General features: G+C 45.9%; 2 protein-coding genes across 2 annotated transcripts; one reads left to right on the forward strand and one right to left on the reverse strand.

Moving 5' to 3' along the window:
* Positions 1-2,680: 2,680 nt before the first annotated feature.
* LOC125535051 (uncharacterized) lies at positions 2,681-3,631 on the forward strand. The gene is made up of 2 exons (XM_048698111.2): positions 2,681-3,058; positions 3,326-3,631. Exons 1-2 carry the CDS (start codon positions 2,681-2,683, stop codon positions 3,629-3,631), a joined length of 684 nt encoding a protein of 227 aa, XP_048554068.2.
* An 11,312-nt stretch (positions 3,632-14,943) lies between these two features.
* LOC147983906 (uncharacterized) lies at positions 14,944-15,867 on the reverse strand. The gene has a single exon (XM_087540906.1). It carries the CDS (start codon positions 15,865-15,867, stop codon positions 14,944-14,946), a length of 924 nt encoding a protein of 307 aa, XP_087397032.1.
* Between the last annotated feature and the right edge of the window lie 5,692 nt (positions 15,868-21,559).

A 21,559-nucleotide genomic window follows, 5' to 3' on the forward strand; every position in this document is an offset into this window, starting at 1 on the left:
CATGAATAATAAACATTTATCATGATATAAGGAAATAAATAATAACTTTATTATTGCCTCTAGGGCATATTTCCTTCATGAACGTGTGCTGAACTCGGAGGTGCCGTGCGTTCGGTACTTGATCGGTCGGATCGTGAAGACGTACGACTACATCAACCGTATTGTGCTAACTCTTCCGCTTTCGGTCTACGAGGGTATGTGGACACACTCTCCCCTCTCGTTGCTAAGCATCACCATGATCTTGTGTGTGCGTAGGAATTTTTTTGAAATTTATACGTTCCCCAACACTTTGATCTTGCGCATGATTTTGCTTGCGCTGTGTCGAACACCCCCTCGTCAACCTCCTCCACATCATCTTCTTCCTCACCGTGACCGTGCACGCCACCATCCAACTCATTGTAACCGTAATCACCGATCGGGGCTTGATCGATGTCAATGGTGTTGTCGTCCAACATTGCACGAAGTCGGCAGTCGCATCATGCAAACCGGCGCTACAATTTCGCTCAACAAGTCACAAACACGCGCAATGGAGAAAAGTAAAAGAAGTGCAAGAAATCAAAGCATCATACCTTGCACCCATTCCGTCGAACACCTCGTGGGGTGGCGGTAGTAGCGTGGTCGGCGGGCATCCTCAGGGAAGTTCTTGCCGGGGCAAACGGGGGAGGTGTTGGCGGGGTAGGTCTTTCCGGTGAGTTTCTTGTGTTTCGCACCGGAAGCCTTCCCCTTCTTCGTTGGTGGGTGCCCGACCGAATTCACATCAGAGGCGGCGGGGCCGGCAGGCGCGCGTGCCTTCCTGGCAAGGGCTACGGGAGCGCCACCCTGGACGACGATGTTGCCCTACCGCTTGCGGGGTGGCATAGTGGAGCCTTGAACGACGACGTGCGTGACATGGCCGACGACGAGAGCTGCCAAAGGGGATGGCGTGTGGATGACATCCACGGTGACGACGGATGACTGGGAGGGTTCCATGGTGGTGGAGGGAAGCTGGGGAAGGTGCTCCAGAGCGGGCGGAGGGAGGTGGTTGGCGGCGGAGGAAAGGGGAAGCGGGAACAACCGCACGGAAATGCCCCTCCCGCCAAATGTCGCAGCTGATAAGGCTGTATCTAAAGGTTGAGGACGAAGATTTTCCATGCCCCGCAATTTTTTTTACAGATCATGGGCTGATACAGTGTCTGCTCGAGCTACTTTTTTCGTCTGAAACCATAAACGGGTGGTTATTTTACCGGTCGGCGCGTTTTAAGGGTCTGCTAGAACCCGAATCCGCATCCGCTGGTAGAGAGGAAATGGGTTGAGCTGAACCCGGAAGGGAAGCGGGACAGCTCGCCACAAAACCCCCTCCCCTGTCTCCTGTTCCTCACTAATTAATCCCCATTTCCCACAAACCACTATCCCGGAGGTGCCGTGCGTTCGGTACTTGATCGGTCCGTAATTTTTTTGAAATGTATACGTTGCCCAACACTTCGATCTTGCGCGTGATTTTGCTTGCACTGCGTCGAACACCCCCTCGTCAACCTCCTCCACATCATCTTCTTCCTAACCGTGACCGTGCACGCCACCATACATCTCATTGTAACCGTAATCACCGATCGGGGCTTGATCGATGTCGATGGTGTTGCCGTCCAACATTTGCACGAAGTCAGTAGTTGCATCATGCAAACCGGCACTACAATTTCGCTCAACAAGTTACGAACACGTGCAATGGAGAAAAGTGAAAGAAGTGCAAGAAATCAAAGCAACATACCTTGCGCCCATTCTGTCGAACACCTCGGGGGGCGGCGGTAGCAGCGCCATCAGCGGGCATCCTCGGGGTAGTTCTTGCCGAGGCAACCGGAGGAGGTGTTGGTGGGGTAGGTCTTCCGGCGAGCTTCTTGCATTTCGCATCGAAAGCCTTCCCCTTCTTCGATGGCGGGTGCCCGACTGAATTCACATCGGAGGCGGCGGGGTCGGTGGGCCCGCATGCCTTCCTGGCAGGGGCTGCGGGAGTGCCACCCTGGACGACGACGTTGCCCTGCCACTTGCGGGGTGGCGTAGTGGAGCCTTGAACGACGAGGGCGCGACATCACCGGCGACGAGATTTGCGAAGGGGATAGCGTGTGGATGACATCCACGGTGATGACCGACGACCGAGAGGCTTCCATGGTGGTGGAAGGAAGCCGGGGAAGGTGCTCCGGAGCGGGCGAAGGGATGTGGTTGGCGGCTTAGGGAAGGGGAAGCGGAAACAACTACGCGGAAATGACTCCCTCGCCAAATCTCGCAGCGGAGAAGGGTCAAGCTTGGGTCGGCCTCCCATCCTGTGTATCTGAAGGTTGAGGGCGAAGATTTTTCGTGCCTCCCAATTTTTTCTACAGGTCGCGGGCCTTGTCTGATCGGGTCACTTTTTTCGTTCGAAACCGTAAAAAAGTGGTTATTTTGCAGATCGGCGCATTTTAAAGGTCGGCTAGATATGCTCTTAGAACCCGAATCCGCATCCGCATCCGCTGGCAGAGGAAATGGGTTAGAGCTAAACCCGGAAGGGAAGTGGAAAAGCTCGCCGCAAAACCCCCTCCCCTGTCTCCTGTTCCTCATTAATTAATCCCCATTTCCCACAAACCACTGTCCCCTCGCTGTGCCGCCCAACCACTTCGCCCCCACCGAGTGCGATCGAGAAGCTTCAAGGAGCTAGGGTTTCCCGTACCGACCGATGGCCGTCGCCGACGCGGTGCCGCCCCCTCCCCCGCCCCCGCTGGCGCGGATCGTCGTCGTGGTGCTGGCGCTCGTGCACTTGGCCCTCGCCCCGATGCTGGCGCTGGGGCGCGTCCTCTGCGTCGCGGCGGGAGCCCTCCCCTACCTGGGCTTCGCGCTCGCGTGGGTCATCTCCGCGGCCACGGCTGGACAGATCGTGGTGAGCCGCTCCTGGGGCGAGAGCTCCGACCCCTTCCTCTTCCTCCAGGCCCTCACATACGGGGCTCTCAAGGTCCTCATCTACAGCATCCTTGCATTTGTCGCGCTTCTCGTCCTGTTGGTGTGCGTGGCCTACGTGATTGCAGCTATATCTGGATCCACTTCGGGATTCAAGAAGGCATCACAAAAATTCACTCCCTGTGATCTTTATTGTAGTCGAATTACAGCAGTAATGCAATACATACGCCAGTGGATGAGCCCTGTGTTATCATTATGTTCGAACTAAGTTGCCATATACAGTTCAGGTTGTCCTGATCAGTGGCACTAGTTTTTTCCATGTGTGTTCATGTTCATCACTTCATTTGCATCCTTCCATTTCTGAAACATTCTGTACATACTCATGTTCATTTCATACCTATGGTTTTGTTGACATTGTTGTCCTCAGAGCACTCTAGAAGCATTCAAGCAGGAGTCGGTTGCAGAATCGTTCAGGCTTCCGCGCACCGCGGTGCTTGGATTGGTTGCGGATGTGGCCTTCTTCCTTCTAGTGGTTGCTGGTCTTCTGGTAGTGATGATGTCGCCGGACATGGAGGGTTCGATGTCTCAGGGTGAAATGGTCGCCTCTGTAATCATGGATGTGGCACTATTTGGTATGCACGCGACAGCTTGCTTTGTTATCATCCCAGCGCTCATTCTTAGTGTGTGGAAGGGGGGCCAGGAGGACAGGAAAGCGCCATCGCAGTTTTGTTGAGGTATACTACCCCCTTTGCTTTGCCCCTGCATCAGCCATATGGTCTTTTCAATTATAATCTGTATATTTTTTGTATCCTCCTCATAGAATGAAAACAGTCCTCTAGTGTTGTTGATTACAGCTTACTGTTGTTGATATTTGTTAAGATGGAGCATTGCATATAAAACCAATGAGGTTTTTGCTATTTCCTCTGGTCATTGCATATTAAATTGGGATTCACATCAATCTTAATTGTGCAAGTAGTCGAACTAGTGCAGTTCTACAGTATGTGTTTGTTATGAAGTGATGATAATAAAAGTGATCAGTTGCACACATATTAGAAAAAAACAAATTAATTGCCTACAGTCCGTTCACTGTGATCGTTTTATCTTTGCAGGGAGTGAGATATAACAATGTTTGCATGCTACTCCCTTCGTTCCAAATTACTCGTCGTAGAAATAGATGTATCTAGAACTAAAATACATCTAGATACATCCATACATGCGATAAGTAATTCGGAACGGAGGGAGTAGCTTCCAAACCGTTTGCAAGCACCTTTCTTGAGTTTTCTTGTCATTGCTAATTTCTCCATTGAAACCAATGGAAAGACCCAAAGTTTTGAAGTTTTGGCTATGGCATACGAGTCTACTCTTCTTAGCTGCATTTGGTATTTATGACTTTTTGCCATGTTTCCCTCACTCTGGTAAAAGAAGTGAACTGTTTTTTTACCAGGAGTATGCAAATTGCGTACCATAGCTTTATAGAAGGCAGAGGTAAATGTACAAGAAATATCCAAGCCACTCTCAACACAAGCCAGTGCAAGAGCAAAGAAACTCCTAAAACCATACACCACTCTTCGCTAAAGTGTTGAACTCCTCTAGCTCCGGCAAGAGCCCACAACTTGAGCTCTTGAAAGATTTTTGAAGCCAATACCCATTCAGATACCGTGTCATGCCTACCAAACACTCATCCATTCCGTTGCTTCCAAATACTCGGCTGTTGTTCCTGCTGCTTGGTCATGTCCGGCAATGAGGGAGGTTTTGACTTCTGTGGCAACGATGACGGTGGTGAGCATTGTCGGAGGCCTTTCGTCATGGTAGTCGGCTCTTCTCCGGCGTGTCCTTGAGATTACCTCGGCTGCTTGTTGCTGTGAAGTCGAAGCTGCGGTGCGGGGCTCTAGTAGCGTACGATGACGAGCGACATGTGGTCCGTTCGGCTATCTCCTGTGACGCCAACGTGTTGTTCTCCGTAGTTTCTCCACCGGAGTTGGAGCTGCGTTGTCTTGCGGTGGGCGGATGGCGTTCCGTCTTGTAAGTGTAGTGTTGTTCTGCAGCTAATAGGGCTGCCTTTTCCTTTTTCCTTTGATCTTCGGATCCTCCTCATGTTGTTTCTTCCGCTGCTTTCTGCTAAATCTAATTGAAGCCAGCAATTTGCTGGATCTTTCAAAAAAAATTACTCCAACACACAATAGTGATCATCGAAACAAACCCTTTGTTGTACCTTTTAGGAATGTGTTTGCGATTAGAGCTCCACCAAGATTCAAGATGATCCGTCATCATTGGCAGCAGCGCCAAATCAATCCTCCCCTCCTGAAGCAGAGATACCATACCTAACTAGACACATTGCAGCAAAATATGATCCACAATATCTTCTTCTTGATCGCATAGAAAGCATGATGAGCTCTGATCCTGCAAACCGTGCCTCAATCTCCAATCCGAGGTCCACAGTCGATATTGCAGCGCAAGCCACATAAATATCTTACATGACAGGGGAGCCCAACACTGCTAAACTGCCGATGCACATTGGAAGTTTGGAACTTGATGGCACCCTCTCATGGCATGTGATTGGAGAAGCCGAGGTGTGCTGCCCTGAACGTTCCACATACATATCGCAACATCTTCCTGGCCAGGGGAGTTTTGCATGGGCAGTAGAATCGCCCAGAGCTGGATGAATTGCACTAGCCCATCGGTAGAGAGCTCTCCCACAATGTCAGATGCTTAGCTGTGAAGATACAAGCCCTCCTTAACCAATCTGCGATTGACCACCTGGGTCCGGACGTGTGGCGTAATTTCTGCCAGCCTAGCACCATTAATCCAACGGTCCCTCTAGAATAAAACTCAATCCCCAGCTCCCACTGCTAATGCACCAACCTGTCGAACGCCTCCTGAACCCGAGGATCAGGGGGCATGTTCAATCCCTTCCAGGGTCCAGTATCGTCCGTGTGCTTCAATCAACCATTCCCAATGTAGGCGCAGCACAATATCTTGCCTCTTGAGATCAATCACTCCCAAGCCTCCGAGGCATTTTGGCCTACAAATATGCCACCAAGCCACGTGGCACTTCCCGCCATGGGTTTCTTCTGTCCCAGCCCAAAAGAAGGCCCTGCAGTCCTTGTCAACACAATCAAGCGCCCACTTTTGAGCGTCTGCCACAATCAGGTGATGCATAGGACAGGCTCTAATAACATTTTTCACAAGGATCAGCCGTCCCGGCCTGGTGATCAAACCTCTCTGCCATGTCGGAAGAAATCGCAGCAGCGAATCAACTATCGGTTGCCACTCCGACCTCGTGAGCTGTTTGATGGAGAGTTGTAGCCTCAAATATTTGCAGGGAAAAACTCCCATCTTCCATGGCAACGCCGCAGCCACCATCTCCTGATATCCCTCTTCCGCATAGATCATAATGGCCGAAGACTTGTTGAAATTCACTTGAAGACAGCTCCAAAAATGCGTACAGATTCATGGACACACATCAAATCGATTGCCATCTGCCTGATGAGTAGTACCGCATCGAGGTGATCATCCTGGCAATGCACTGAGCACTCCACATTCCTATGCTCGGGTGACCATGGAAGTCAAGGTGTCCATGGCGATCACAAAAAGGAGGGGCGAGAGCAGATCTCCCTGATGAAGCCCATGTGCAGTGCATGAATTTCGCCCAAGCCGAGCCATTTACCACCACTCGATTACTAGCCGTCGTGAGCAGTAGCAACCCAAACTCTCCAGATCTTCGAGAATCCTTTAGCTCGTAGCACCTCAAACAAAAAGGGCCACGAGTCCCTTGGCCTTCCACTTGTGCAGCTTCCTCGCTAACTGCTGGACAAGCATGAAATTATCATGTATATTTCTCCCTTTTATGAACGCCGATCGATTCACCATTATCAGATCTTTCATACGTCGGCTGTGTCTTGTCACGAGCAATTTAGCACATAGCTTCAGTATACCGTGTACCCAGCTAATCGGACGAAACTCACCGATCATGCATGCATCCGGCTTTTTTGAATCAGCATGATCAGGGCTTGATTTAATCTACCAAAACCGCGGCCGTCATAGAGAAACAGCTTATGAATCGCTGCCATGACACCTCCTTTAATGATCGCTCACACCTTCTAGTAGAACAAGCCAAAAAAACACAGGGCCAGGCGCACGTTCTGCCGGCATCTCCTTGATTACCGCCCAGACTTCCTCTTAATTAAAACAAAATCAGGTCTTGATCACTAAGATCCACCTGGGCAATGTTAAGGAATTCCAAAACTTTTTTTGACGAAAAACAGCAGAGTTGCTGATTTCATTCATTAAGATAGGAGGAAACACCCCATGGAGAAACAAATGTTGATGTGCACAAAAGCATGAATAATGCCTCGCCGTGTTTTTTAAACCGCCATCAAGGCATTTTATTACTGAGTTGGCGGAACAACTTCTGATTGCACTTGGGCAATCAAGAAGGCAGGGATTACATCAAAAAAGGAGCTACAACACTCCAAGCTCAGTGCTTCCTTTGCACACAGGTGAGCAGCAAAGTTCGCACTACGATTAGAAAACACTAAAGGAAATCCCTGAAATTGTGAGAGCTATGTCTTCATCTCTCTGAAGATATGTCCGGCCTCGGAGCCATCATATCCCGCTTCCCGTGCCGTTGCAATCATCTGACAATCTGTCTCCATGATCACCTTCCGGTAACCCTTTTCCAAAGCCATGCTCACGCAATCTTGACAGGCTAACGATTCAATGATGAATGGGTCTGTTATAGCTTCATACCTTAGTTGCCTGTGCTGCGACAAATGTACCTGATTGATACCTCGCGATCGCCCCAGTCCCCGCACACTTTTGTGCACATCCGATTGCACTGTCAGTGTTAACTTTGATCCAGCCAGCGTCCGGAGGCTCCCACTTAGGCTGTGGTTTAGCGTGTAGCACCTCCACTGCCGGAATGTCCAGCGCTCTCACAAGTTCTTGTCTGTGCGGTTGATAGCCGATCTCCCTGTTTGTGTACTTGTTTCTGCTGTTCAAAATCACCCACAAAACCGACGCAGCCACCGCTGCATCCTTCTTACTCACGAAGTTGTGATCTAGTAAGTCTCTCGCCGACGTCACATGGTGTAACGTAGGAAGTTTTAACTCAATAAAACCACTGGCTGTGTCCCAAAACAGCAGTGCATGATCGCAAACTATCAGCACATGAAATAAGGATTCATTGCTTCCTCCGCACATTGGGCAAATTGCATCCGATCTGATATGACGCCTGTATTATTCCCCATGTGCTAGTAACATATCCTTCAGTACTCTCCACACAAAAACACGAATTTTTGGTTGTACTTGTAGTTTCCATAGAGCCTTCCATGTTTCCCCTCCACTATCAGAGGATGAAGTCTGAACTTGCAAATTGAACTTCTTGTCCATTGCCATTCTATAAGCGGATCGGACCGTATACGACCCAGACTTCTCCCATGCCCAACCCCAAAAATCTGGGCATACAACTCCTGGTCACGGCATGCTCAAGATTGCATCCGCGTCAGGGGCAATAATCATACTCTGAACCAAACTTGTGTTCCACTGCCCTGATTCATCAAGAAGATCAGCAACTATGTGTACTGGCTCATCAGATAGACGGCATATGGGTTTCATGGACACAGTTCCAGCTATCCACTTGCCATGACATACTTCAGTCGTCCTTCCGTCGCCGCCGCGCCTAATCAGGCCTTCCTTCAACATGCTTCTGCCAGCAATGATGGCTCTCCATGTAGGTGATGCACTCCTTGGGCAATCTGCACTCAAGAACTCACCATTAGGATAATACCTCCCTTTTAGTACATGTGCACACAAACTGTCAGGCTTCTCCAATAGCCTCCATGCCTGCTTTGGCAACATGGCATCGTTAAAAATCTCTAAATTCCACCCCCCCTCTAAATTTTGAGATGTACATTTTATCCCATGACTGCCAGTGCATTTCTCTTTTATCCAGTGATCCCACCCACCAGTACATGGACATCACTGTCATGACTTCTCTGCACACCCCCTTTGTGAGCTTGAAACAGGTCATAGCGTAGGTTGGTAAAGCCTGAACCATTGTCTTAAGAAGGACTTCCTTTGCTACACATGAAAGTTTTTTGTCACACCAGCCTTGCACCCTGCATCTTGAACACTCATGGATGTGCTCAAAGTGACGTTCTATGAGCCTACCAGAGGGAGTTGGTAGCCCAAGATATTTTTCTGTGAGTGCTTCTCGCTGGATATGCATTTCGTACACCCACTCAAACAGAAGCTCCATAATTCCCACTGAAAAAGATCGAGCTCTTCTGCTTATTTGCTCGTTGTCCCGAACCTTCACTATAAACACTCAGAATTTCAATCAGCCGAGTTGCACTCCTAACATCGGTCTTCATGAACACAAGACAATCGACTGCAAATAAAAGATATGAGACCCACAGGGCCGTGAAGCCCACTCGAATTCCTCTGTCAATCCATCCCGCATCATAATTCTTGAGCAGACGTGATAATCCTTCCCCACACAACAAGAACAAATATGTGGATATGGGATCCCCTTGTGTAAACTCTCTTGTAGGTTTAAAAGAGAGAAGAAGCTCCGCATTCACCTTTACCTGAAAGCTGATTGAGGTAACACATTTCATAACTAGAGAAACCATACTTCTGCAAAACCAAGCTGCTGCATAACACCTTGTAAATATGGCCATTCGACTCAGTCATAAGCTTTCATCATATCGATTTTAACTGCACACCATCCATGTTTACCCTTCTTTCGCTTCATAGAGTGGGTGCACTCGTAAGCTGAGTACATTGTCTGTGATCAATCTCCCAGGTACAAATGCACTATGTTCTTCTGCTATAATCTCGTCAAGGATCTCACGAAGGCGGTTAACCAAAACTTTAGAACATAATTTGTAAATGACGTTGCATAAGGAGATCGGCCTATACCGGGTAGTATTCCTTGGGTGTTTCACTTACAGTATAAGAACTATTGCCATTTTGTTGATCATTTCCAGCATATGATCATCATGTAGAAACCCGAGCACCGCCTGGGTTACATCCTCCTTAATGAGGTCCCAATGCCGCTGATAAAAGCTGGCATTAAATCCATCCACCCCGGCGCCTTTGATGGTTTCATGGAGAAAAGTGATGCACGCGCTTCCTCTGCTGTAAACGGCCTTAAAAGCATTTCGTTCATCTGGTCTGTAACCATTATCGGAATGTGATGTAAAACTGCCTCAATATCTAGCTCCTCCTGTGCTCTGTACAGGTCCGGTATAGAAACCTTGAATTTCTGCCACAACTTCCTCCTTACTCTCGCGAAGAACACCTGCACCATCTTCAAGTGAGACAATGCGATTCTGGCTCTTCCTAGCAGCTGCTTTCGCGTGGAAGAATCCGGTGTTGCGATCACCTGTGTGTAACCAGTCCACCCTAGATCTTTGCTTTGCCATTACCTCTTCCCGTATTGATCCGTAATGGTGTCACCCCCATGGGTAATTGCCGGTATGCTTTTTTTCTTCCCATTGGCAATAAAGATTGAAAAGCTTCGTATTAGCATCTCTGTCTCTCAGCCATCTTATACGTGAGCATTGTCTCGCAATCATATGCTCAAGCGATGCAAGACCCAGCACTAGCTGCTTCGACGTGCGTCTCAACCACCTCCCCTCGCCGAGAGAGATCTCCAATCCTGAGCACAATCGAGGCGCAAAATCACATAATTTGCGACGGTGATCTGCAGCTTCACATTCCCACTGCTCTTTTGTCCCCAAGCCATGAGATAACGTGTTGTGTTTCTCAACAGCAAATATAAGCGCTTGAACGGGTCAGTAATGGCAGTGTCGCAGGCCCACACTTCCTTGACCGCCTCCTCAAAACCCTTAAGTTTTGCCCAGGAAATCTCAAACCTGAGGTGGCGCCTTGGTTGAATGTGCTCACTCAGCGTCAAATGAAGTGGACAATGATCAGAGTACGGACAATGATCAGAGTACACCGTGGATAGCACCTGAAGGAAACAGTCCAGATGCTCCAATTCCCAATCGACTGAGACAAAAACTCTGTCAATCTTGGTAAGCGTGGGTGATTCCAGCTCGTTACACGTAAACATGTGGCTGTGCCCATGCAAGTACAGATCTTTGAGGCCATTATCATCAATGAACAGCTTGAATCTTCCCATCAGTCCAGGTTAGCATTATTCTTGTCAGATGCCTGTAGAATCAGGTTAAAATCCCCTAACACCAACAGTAGGCCAGGGCAATGCTGGCGGTGAGCTGAGATCTTCTCCTGATCCTCTTATGGTCTGTAAACCACCGAAAGCCACCAAGGCGCACCCTCAGATGGCAAAACATAGCCCGTGATGAAGTTTGTATCATTCACAAAGTTAGAAATCTGTAGCATGGAGGAATTCCAGGCGATAACGACCCCTCCCTTAGTGTTGCACACAGGAAGGTAAGCAAAACCGTTGTAAGACGACCCAAACATTCCATAATAGTGTACTGGTCGATCATTGCCAGTTTAGTCTCCTTGATACAGAAAATTGCAGCATGTAATGAGTCAGCAAACTCCCTAAGCGCCTTACTCTTTGCTGGACTATTAGGCCCCCTATCATTGCAGCAAACAATCTCCAGGTTAAGGCCTGACATAATGGAGAGCATGTCTCCATTGCGCGCCAGCATCCAACAGCCTATGCTGACACTGCCAGTGTCACATCTCCATCCACTCCCAGATCGATGGAGATAGCTTTCCCAAAGATGGAAAGTGAATAGTTTGATCACTTTTGTTACGAAGTGATGTTAATAAAAATGACATTCCTTTTACATATTATAAAAATAAGCAATATTAATTGCTTACGCTCCATCGTCCCCTGTGATCGTTGTATCTTTGCAGCGAGTGAGATTATATAACAATGTTTGCATGCTTCCAAACTGTATGGAAGCACCTTTCTTAGTTTTCTTGTCATTGCTAATTTCTCCATTGAAACCAATGGGAAGACCCAAAGTTTTGAAGTTTTGTCTATGGCATACGAGTCTACTCTTCTTAGCTGCATTTCGCATTTATGACTTTGTACCGAGTTCCGTCACTCCTCCAGTCCTTTTAACAATTATCAACTTCTATGTGGCGCTATGTTCACTAAATTTTGGTAGAATTACCATTGTGCCTTTGTCTGCTGTTCTGTGACTCGGTTTAATGCATTTATACTTCAGTAAAAATAAGTAATCTGTTTGATCATGTACATAAATAACATAATAGTACATGTATGCACATCTAGTACTTACATAAATAACTTGACAGTAAATGTATGCTCATCCACTACTTACATAAATAACATGACAGTAAATGTATGCACATCTAGTACTATAAGGTGGTGCTATTTTTTTAGAAAAGGGGGAAATCCCTGGCCTCTGCATCAAAAAGATGCATACGGCCATCTTATTAAACAAATAAAGCAGTGCAAACATGGTTCCAAGGTCTCCAAAAAGTAATAGAAAGCAAAAGAAAGCTCATACAGAGCCAAAAAGGGCTAGAAACACCCACTAGCCATGTAAAGACGCCACAATCGGCTGGCTAAAATTAGATAGGTAAACTACATGCCTATCCTATTACATGACCGCCATCCAAACCGGTTGAAGATATCCCGAGCTGCCATCTCCCATCGGAAAGACCCAGTAACCAAGTGCTCCCTGGCCTCCATCTGGGTGAGTAGCGACCAGGAACGGATCAGAGCCGTAGTTCGGAATAAAACCTGCAAAAAAGGAATACATGATATTCTGTTAAAAACCAAATCATTTCTGCAGGTCCAGATAGTCCACAGCAAGGCACAAACTCCAACCCGAATGTGTCTCGCTAAGTCAGGCTCAATCCCATTAAGCCATGTCCCAAATAACATGTTAACAGAATTCGGTGGATTTATATTAAAATCAATGTGGACCGTCTGCCAAAGTACTTTGGCCAACGGGCAATCAAAAAAGAGATGTTTGATTGTCTCATCCCGATCACAGAAACTACACCTAGTAGGTCCTGTCCAACTACGCTTTATCAAGTTGTCCTTGGTTAAAATAACTTGTTTATGGAAAAACCACATAAACACTTTTATTTTTAAAGGAACTTTGACAGCCCAAACATGCTTAGAGTTAGGAATGGAGTTCGAATTAATAACATCAATATACATTGATTTAACAGTGAATACTCCAGACCTAGTCAATTTCCAGCGTAATTCATCGGGTTGTTGAGATAGTTGGACCTCCATTAGTCTCCTAACTAAACAGAGCCATTCTTCCCAACGATTGCCCGCTAGCGTCCGTCGGAACTGAATATTAAGGGGGATAGATTGAAATACCGAGGCGACAAACACTTCACGTCGTTGAACAATACGGTACAAAGACGGATATTGGATGGACAAAGGTGTCTCGCCGAGCCAAGTATCCTCCCAGAAACGTGTACTAGAGCCGTTTCCAATAACAAACTTCATCCTATTAAAGAAAGATTGTTTGACTTTCATCAGACCTTTCCAAAAAGGTGAATCAGTCGGCCTGACTGTAACCTGGGACAGAGTTTTTGTCTGGAGGTACTTGGAACGAAGAATTTGAGCCCACATGGCATCATTCTCCGTTGAGAGCTTCCACAGTCACTTGCTAAGAAGGCATCTATGCTTAACTTCTAGATTCTCAATACCGAGACCCCCTTGGTCTTTCGGTCTACAGATGACATCCCATTTAGCAAGCCGATATTTTCGTTTAAGCTCATCACCCTACCAAAAGAAACGCGATCGATAGAAGTCCAGTCTCTTCCTAACACCATCTGGGACCTCAAAGAACGATAGGAGAAACATAGGCATACTCGTGAGCACCAAATTAATCAGGATTAATCGGCCTCCGTATGACATGAGCTTACCCTTCCAACAACTCAGTTTCTTCTCAAATCGGTCCTCGATGCACTTCCACTCTTTATTTATCAGCCTACGATGGTGGATTGGAATACCCAGGTAAGAGAAGGGTAACTCTCCCAACTCGCACCCAAACAATTGCCTATAAGCCTCCTATTCGTCTTTGGCTCTACCAAAACAGAACAGCTCGCTCTTATGAAAGTTAATCTTTAACCCCGTCAATTGTTCAAATAGGCATAACACAAGCTTCATATTTCTCGCCTTGGCCAAGTAATGCTCCATAAAGATAATTGTATCATCAGCGTACTGAAGGATGGATACACCTCCATCAACGAGATGAGGTACCAATCCGCCTACGTGACCATTTTCCTTAGCCCTTCCTATCAAAATTGCTAACATATCCACCACAATGTTAAACAGGATAGGGGACATCGGATCTCCTTGTCTTAGGCCTTTATGTGTCTGTAAGTAATGACCTATGTCATCATTAACTTTAATTCCCACACTACCTTTTTGCGTAAATGATTCAACCTGTCGGCGCCAGGCTTCATCAAAACCTTTCATACGCAATGACTGTTGGAGGAATGGCCATTTGATCTTATCGTACGCTTTCTCGAAATCCACCTTAAAAATTACTCCATCTAATTTTTTGGACTGAATTTCATGGAGCGTTTCATGCAGGATGACCACCCCTTCAAGGATATTTCTGTCCGGCATGAAAGCAGTTTGGGACTGTTGCACCACAGAATGCGCAATCTATGTGAGCCTATTAGTCCCTACCTTGGTGAAAATTTTGCAACTAACATTGAGGAGGCATATCGGCCTGAATTGCTCAATTCTCACAGCATCCGTCTTCTTAGGAAGCAGTGTGATAGTTCCAAAATTCAAGTGAAATAACTGAAGCTGTCCAGAGAACAGATCATGGAACATAGGTATCAAATCCCCCTTAATAATGTGCCAACACTTTTTATAGAACTCGGCCGGGAATCCATCCGGTCCGGGAGCCTTATTGTTTTCCATCTGTGCAATAGCATCAAACACCTCCTTCTATGAGAACGGGGCAACCAGAATATCATTTTCGGCAGCCGATAGCTGAGGCACATCCTCAGTCCTGGACTCATCGAGGGACACACAATTATCCTCCGGAGGTCCAAATAACTGCTTGTAATACTCGGTAATATATGTTTTTAGGTTATCCTAGTGCCCTCGTCTTGTTCAAGCTGAAAGATACGCTTCTTTCTGTGCTTGCCATTAGCTATCAAATGGAAGAATTGAGTATTCGCGTCCCCTTGGACCACTTTGCGTACTTTAGCACGCAAAGCCCACTTCAATTCTTCTTTGCGGAGCAGTTCTTTCAACCTCTTCTCCGTCTCGTTTTTAACCTGAAGCTCATTAGGCAGTAAAATAGTGGATTCGGCCTTTATGTCCAGGGCCTGTATAAGAGAAAGGAGTCTATCCTTTTCAATCTTATACACACCACTAAGGTGCTTAGCCCAACCCCGTAAGAAACTTCTCAAATGCCTAATCTTATTCTGCCAGCGCTCGATCGCAGTCGTGCCTCCTGCACCTCTAGCCCATTCCCTGGCAATCAAGTCTAAGAACCCCTCGCGTTCAAACCATGACATCTCGAAAGAAAAGGTGTTCTTGTTACCCACGTGGTTCGGCTCCCCTGAGTCCACGAACAAGGGTGTGTGATCGGATATTCCCCTCGAGAGAGCTTGCACCGTAACCAGAGGGAACTTTTGTTCCCACTCCACGCTCGCAAGAACTAGATCAAGTTTTTCATAAGTCGGGTTTGGCAGAGCATTAGCCCAGGTAAACTTTCTACCAGAAAGCTCTATCTCCCTCAGATCCAAGCTTTCAATAATGGTATTGAACATAAACGACCATCTACCGTCAAAGTTATCATTGTTCTTCTCCTCTCTCCTTCTGATGATATTGAAATCACCTCCAACTAAAATTGGGAGCTGTTCTGACTCACAGATTCGAACAAGGTCCGCCAGAAACTCCGGTTTAAGCTCGGGCTGTGCGACACCGTCAACCGCCACGAAAGCCCAGTTAAAACCATCTATCTTAGACCTGACTCGAAACTTCACCGCGAAGTCACCCATCACTACACTTCGGACTTCAAGCGAATCGCATCTCACACCGAGTAAGATACCACCCGATCTTCCTCGCGGAGGGAGGCAATGCCAATCGAAATCAATACCACCCACAAGAGAAGAAAGAAACTGGGGCCCAAAGTTTTCTCTACCAGTCTCCGATAGAGCAACAAAATCTAACTTCTGCTCTAAAGCTGCCTCAGCAAGGAACCTTCTTTTAGCCAAGTCCTTCAGACCTCTGCTATTCCAAAAGATTCCTCTCATAATTCATCATGGAATTTTTTAGTGATTCGTATCCTAGCACTCCTACGAACTGCGGAATCAGGATAGATTTTCCGTTTCCACTTACGCTTTGGTTTACTAGGCTCTGCCGCTCGGTCCTCATAACCGGGTTCACTTAAATTATCAGCATCATTTTCGATGGGTACATCATCATCCTCAGACACATGATTAGGAGGTGCTAGATCCGCACACATATTATCTAGCACTCTATGATGACGGGAAAATGGCGGGGCGTGAGAACACGCGTCCACGTCATTGATACAGAGTGAATAATTTAAATGAGTAAATGCATATAATAAAAATAGGATCAAACATTGCAGGTACTTTATTTCCAGAACTCTTAAATTTACATAAAAGATCTGTTAATCACATCTCCGTAGAGAAAACCCCTGATTAAGAATTCCAACTATCCTATTACATATAATTGCAACACGTGAGTACTACAAAATGTAGAAATAAAAGAAGACTAGAAAATGTAGAAATAAATAGTCCTCCTTGCGGTCTTCGACGTCGGCGTACTCGGAGAGCCTTGAACTTCGTCTATGCTAACATATGCGTCACATAACATTCATGATTTGACAATGTTCATTCATATAGCACGTTCATGCCTAGCTCATTAACCATCACAAATATGTAGTGGTTGTCCTTTTTAATCATATGAAAATCTATTTAATGGTTAACTAGCCGGGCTAACGCGTGTATGTGCAATATGGGGCATAACTCTTTTCATGAGTTAATTTTGACATGCATGTGATTTAGGCATGCATGCCTGAAATGGTGGATTATTTGGTTTACTTTATAGCAACGTATATAGCGTTGCACCGAGCCATCATATGCGAGGGCTATATGAAATTTTGTTGATCACATATTCAATCGCACTATGTTATGTTTAGTGCAAGTGACATGAGCTATGACCCTAATTATCTTTTAGTTTTGTGGATGCATTCACCTATATGAAAGGAACACATGATTTAATTTTAATCTGTATGAGGGATTTTCTTATGACATATGGGTTATGCTTAAATACTAGCTTTGCTAGTCTCAAACATATCATATATGGGCATGCGACTAAGCGAATCTAGTCAAATATTTATGACTTCGGATTTGCGGTGCATGGGAATATTTTCATGAAGTTTCACTTCACTTGTATTAGTACTAACATCATGTAGCAACATTGTGCCCATGTGTAGCATAACCAAGTGAAGTATGTTGATTTGTTCTTGCTTGTATTATCACCAACATAGCACAAACTGTATGCTCGTAGTGTAACCAAACAGAAGTATATATTGATTTATGTTTCGCATGGACATGATGAAGTTAACTAGGCAGATGGCATGCAAATATTATCATTTTTTTGGGTCTTTGCTTCATGATTACATAACTAGCACCACATGATGCAACGATGACTGCATTTAGCGATCCGGACAGGCTATAACTTATATGGAAGAAATATGCCTGCATTTCCAACAACATAGGGCTTTATGAAACCAAATCAATATGGGGTTTATTTTTATTTTTGGTCTTGACTTGTATCCACATGGAGATGCAAGATCACCATGAGACCAAATCAAGATGGACATATTTCTATCCTTGAATTGTATCAACATGGGATGCAAGATCGCCATGGGACCAAAACAAGATGAGCATAAATTTTGGTCTTGACTTGTATCCACATGGAGATGCAAGATCACCATGAGACCAAATCAAGATGGACGTATTTCTATCCTTGAATTGTATCAACATGGGATGCAAGATCGCCATGAGACCAAAACAAGATCAGCATAATTTTTGGTCCTGATTTGTATCAACATGGAGATGCAAGATCACCATGAGACCAAAACAAGAAGAATTTTAGTTGCATTGGGTGCACTTAGTTTGCATCATTATAGGATTGAGGAGTGATATATGACCACTAGGCATCTCATGCATTATCTTGATTTGTATCATCATGGGATCAAGATCACCATGAGACCAAAACAAGAAGAATTTTGTGGGCAGAACCAAATATATATGAGATATGTGGTGAAAATAAAACATCATCGATGAATATATTTTAATCTTGAACTGTATCAACATAGGATGCAAGATCACCATGAAACCAAAACAAGAAGGAATTTTTGTTCTTGAATTGTATCAACATGAGATGCATGATCCCATGAGACCAAAACAAGATGAACTTGACTTAACCATGATTTGTATTAACAAGGGATGCTGGATCCCATGAGACCAAACTAGGTGTGCTATATGGAGCGACGTAGAACACCAATAGTACTCTGAGACATATGGTGCAAGAGGAATGCATCAAGAAAGGAGCAAGGAGGTAGCCATGTATTCTCACCTTGCCTTAGTTTTTCTCCCGTACGATGTGAGGAAGTGATGCGGACGAGCAGCTGCTGGCGTGGACGATGAGCGGTGTGGATGACGAGCGAGCGACGACGACGACAGCGAGCGGACGACGGGCAGATGGCCGCCGATGGGCGGCGTGACCGGCGACGATGACGACGAGCAGCCAGCGACAACGGCGGCGGCCGCGATGTGGAAGACGAGCAGCCGGCGACGACGACGGTGGCGGCGACGTGGACGACGAGCAGCCGACGGCGATGAGACGAGCGGCCGGCGGCGACGACGGTGAGCGGACGAGCAGCTGTTGTATGTGCGTGAGTGATGGATGGATTGATGAATATGAGCGGGCAACAATGGACTGAATGAGCGATCGATGGATGTGGTGAGCAGCAGCGGCGGCGTGTGGATGAAATAATGAGCGACCCGAGAGCAGTCAAACGGCCTGGTATTTATAGGGACGAAGGGAAGCAGTGGAGAGCCGGCTGGACGCGCGCCTGCCCACGTTCTGATCGTGGGATCGTGTCCATGAACGTGGGAGCGTGGCTGGCTCCTTTCCCTTTTTTTATTTGTTTAATCACTAATTACCGGCAATGTCTCATCAGCTGGGCTTAATTAGGCCACATAATGCGTGGGCTCTGGGCATGCTTGCATGCGATCGGCTGATGGAATAGGATATGCATGCATGTACGTAGCTATCTCGTATAAGTGCACTTGGTCAGATTTAGACATGGGGAAGCATTTTTCCACAGATATATCATTCATGATGACTTGACATTTTTTATACATTGTCGCGTATGTGTTATATTATTTTACGTGAACATTACTGTGCTAATATTTTTTTTTGCGATGATAGAATAATACTCATAAATATGATATAGCATTGTGGCAATATTAGCGTCGTCTATGAAACTTTGAATTTGTATCAACGTTGGAATTTCGTGGTTGATGATGGTGTATGTGTATGAAAGTCATATGTCCACTAATTTATGCGACGATATTGCTCCTTCCCTTTTATTTCCGGGTTTGTTATTTTATATTGAGTGGCGCGGTAGAAATTTATCATGCTATTTTATATATAAATTACTTTATTTTAATAATATCTAAGCACCATGTTTCACTTTGGTCGAAATCGGTGTCAACAGATGCCCCTCGACGTCTGAATGCGAATGTTTTTTTTAATTCGGATTCAGAGCTTGAAAGTATATGTATCTCTTTTTTTTACGTGCCTCGGAGATTTGGCTTAGCGCTGAAGGTGTACGCATGTTTTATTGAAATGGCCGTCTTGACAGTCGGCCAAGTGCGTTGTACGTATGTTATTTTAAGTTTGTTTGGATCGTTTAAGTGGATAAGGCCTTAATCCTGGAGGGTTGTTACAAGTTTGCTGGTTTGAGAATTAGTTGAGACTCCAAAGGATAAGGAGCTAATGGTTTGAACTGCTAGCGTTGTTGCCGAGATCTCAGTAGCGTGCTGAGCAGCACTTTTCTCGTCGTTGGTTTGGTAACCAAACCAGCGTATTTTCTTCTTCCTTATATCCTTTAGCTTCAGTTTGTGTGCTACTGCGGCGCCTTGGCGATCTCAATCTAGCTTTGCTCTTCGGAGACTTCCGGTATGTATCGCGATTGAACCAACGATTGCATCTGGTCTTGCGTCTCCGTCATGCAACTGATCTCCGGTTTATCTTTTGTTAGGCACAAAAGCTAGCAGCCCCCGCAGAAGTGCAGATCAATTCCTGCCTCAGATGCCGATGAGTATGTGATTGCTTTCCGAGTACGTGATTCATGTACCTTATCCTAACCCCAATCTCTTTCTATTTTTATAGGTGAGCTGATTACGATGTAGTAGAATTGATCGGACGTTTCCTCTCCGGCCAGGTACCATAACTTCGAGGCCCGACTCCTTCCTGTCTTTGTTTGAAAGTAGGATATATACGGTAGTCATGCACGCAACGCTCAGCGTACAACATGTGATTTTTGTTTATATATGAGGATGGTGTCTCTTCTGAATGTATGTGTGATCAAGCAACATCTTAGTTTCACGGTTGGTGTGCCGGCAAGTTTGTTTGAACTTGGTCCGTCGTACAGCCGTGAAGACTCATGTGTGTAGTATAGGTCCCTTCCATCTTTAATCGATTTTCTTTTATGTAACCTATGCCAATAATTTCCTTACGAATTTCGCTCGACAAGTTCTTATATGAGAATGGCCTGTCGTACAACCGTTGAGATGTCGTACAACCGTTGAGATCAGTAAGTATAGCTTATATGTTTATAATATGATTTCTTCCCAGTTGGCGTTCCGGCAAGTCCGTATATCGGCTTGGTCCGTCGTACAACTGCGGAGATGATCACAAGTGCCATGTATATTTATTATGCCAGCAATATATTTTTCTCATGGTGGGCGTCCCGACGAGTCCCTATGTGGGCTTGGTCCGTCGTACGACCGTGGAGATGATTATAAGTGCCACATATATATTATATCGAAAATTTATATTTCCCACGGTTGGCGAACCGGCAAGTCCCTATGTGGGTTTGGTCCGTCGTACGACCGTGGAGGCAATTATTAGCGCCACATATATATATTATGTTGAAAATATATTTTTCCTACGGTTGGCATCCCGGCAAGTCCCTACGTTGGCTTAGTCCGTCGTACGACCGTCGAGAACAAAAAGCCTAGCATGTGTGTCGAAAATATGATTTCTCTCCGGTTGGCGTTCCGGCAAGCCCCTATGTGGGCTTGGTCCGTCGTACAACCGCGGAGATGATTACAAATGCCATGTATATATATTATGCCAACGATATATTTTTTTTCTCACGGTCGGTGTCCCGGCAAATCCCTATGTGGGTTTGGTCCGTCGTACGGCCGTGGAAGATTATAACCACCACATATATATGATGTAAAAAAATATGTCTCTTTTTCTTTTTGGTTGGCGTCCCGGTAAGTCCATATGTGGGCTTAGTCTGTCAGAAGACCGTGGAGACGATTATAAGCGTCACATATATATTATGTCGAAAATATGCTCTCTCTTTTTTTTTGCAACAAGCACATCATAACATTTACATCATATGCTTGGGTCTGATGT

Source organism: Triticum urartu, chromosome 2A (genome assembly GCF_056163025.1).
Source record: "Triticum urartu cultivar PI428250 chromosome 2A, HENAU_Tu73, whole genome shotgun sequence".
Classification (NCBI taxonomy): Eukaryota; Viridiplantae; Streptophyta; class Magnoliopsida; order Poales; family Poaceae; genus Triticum; species Triticum urartu.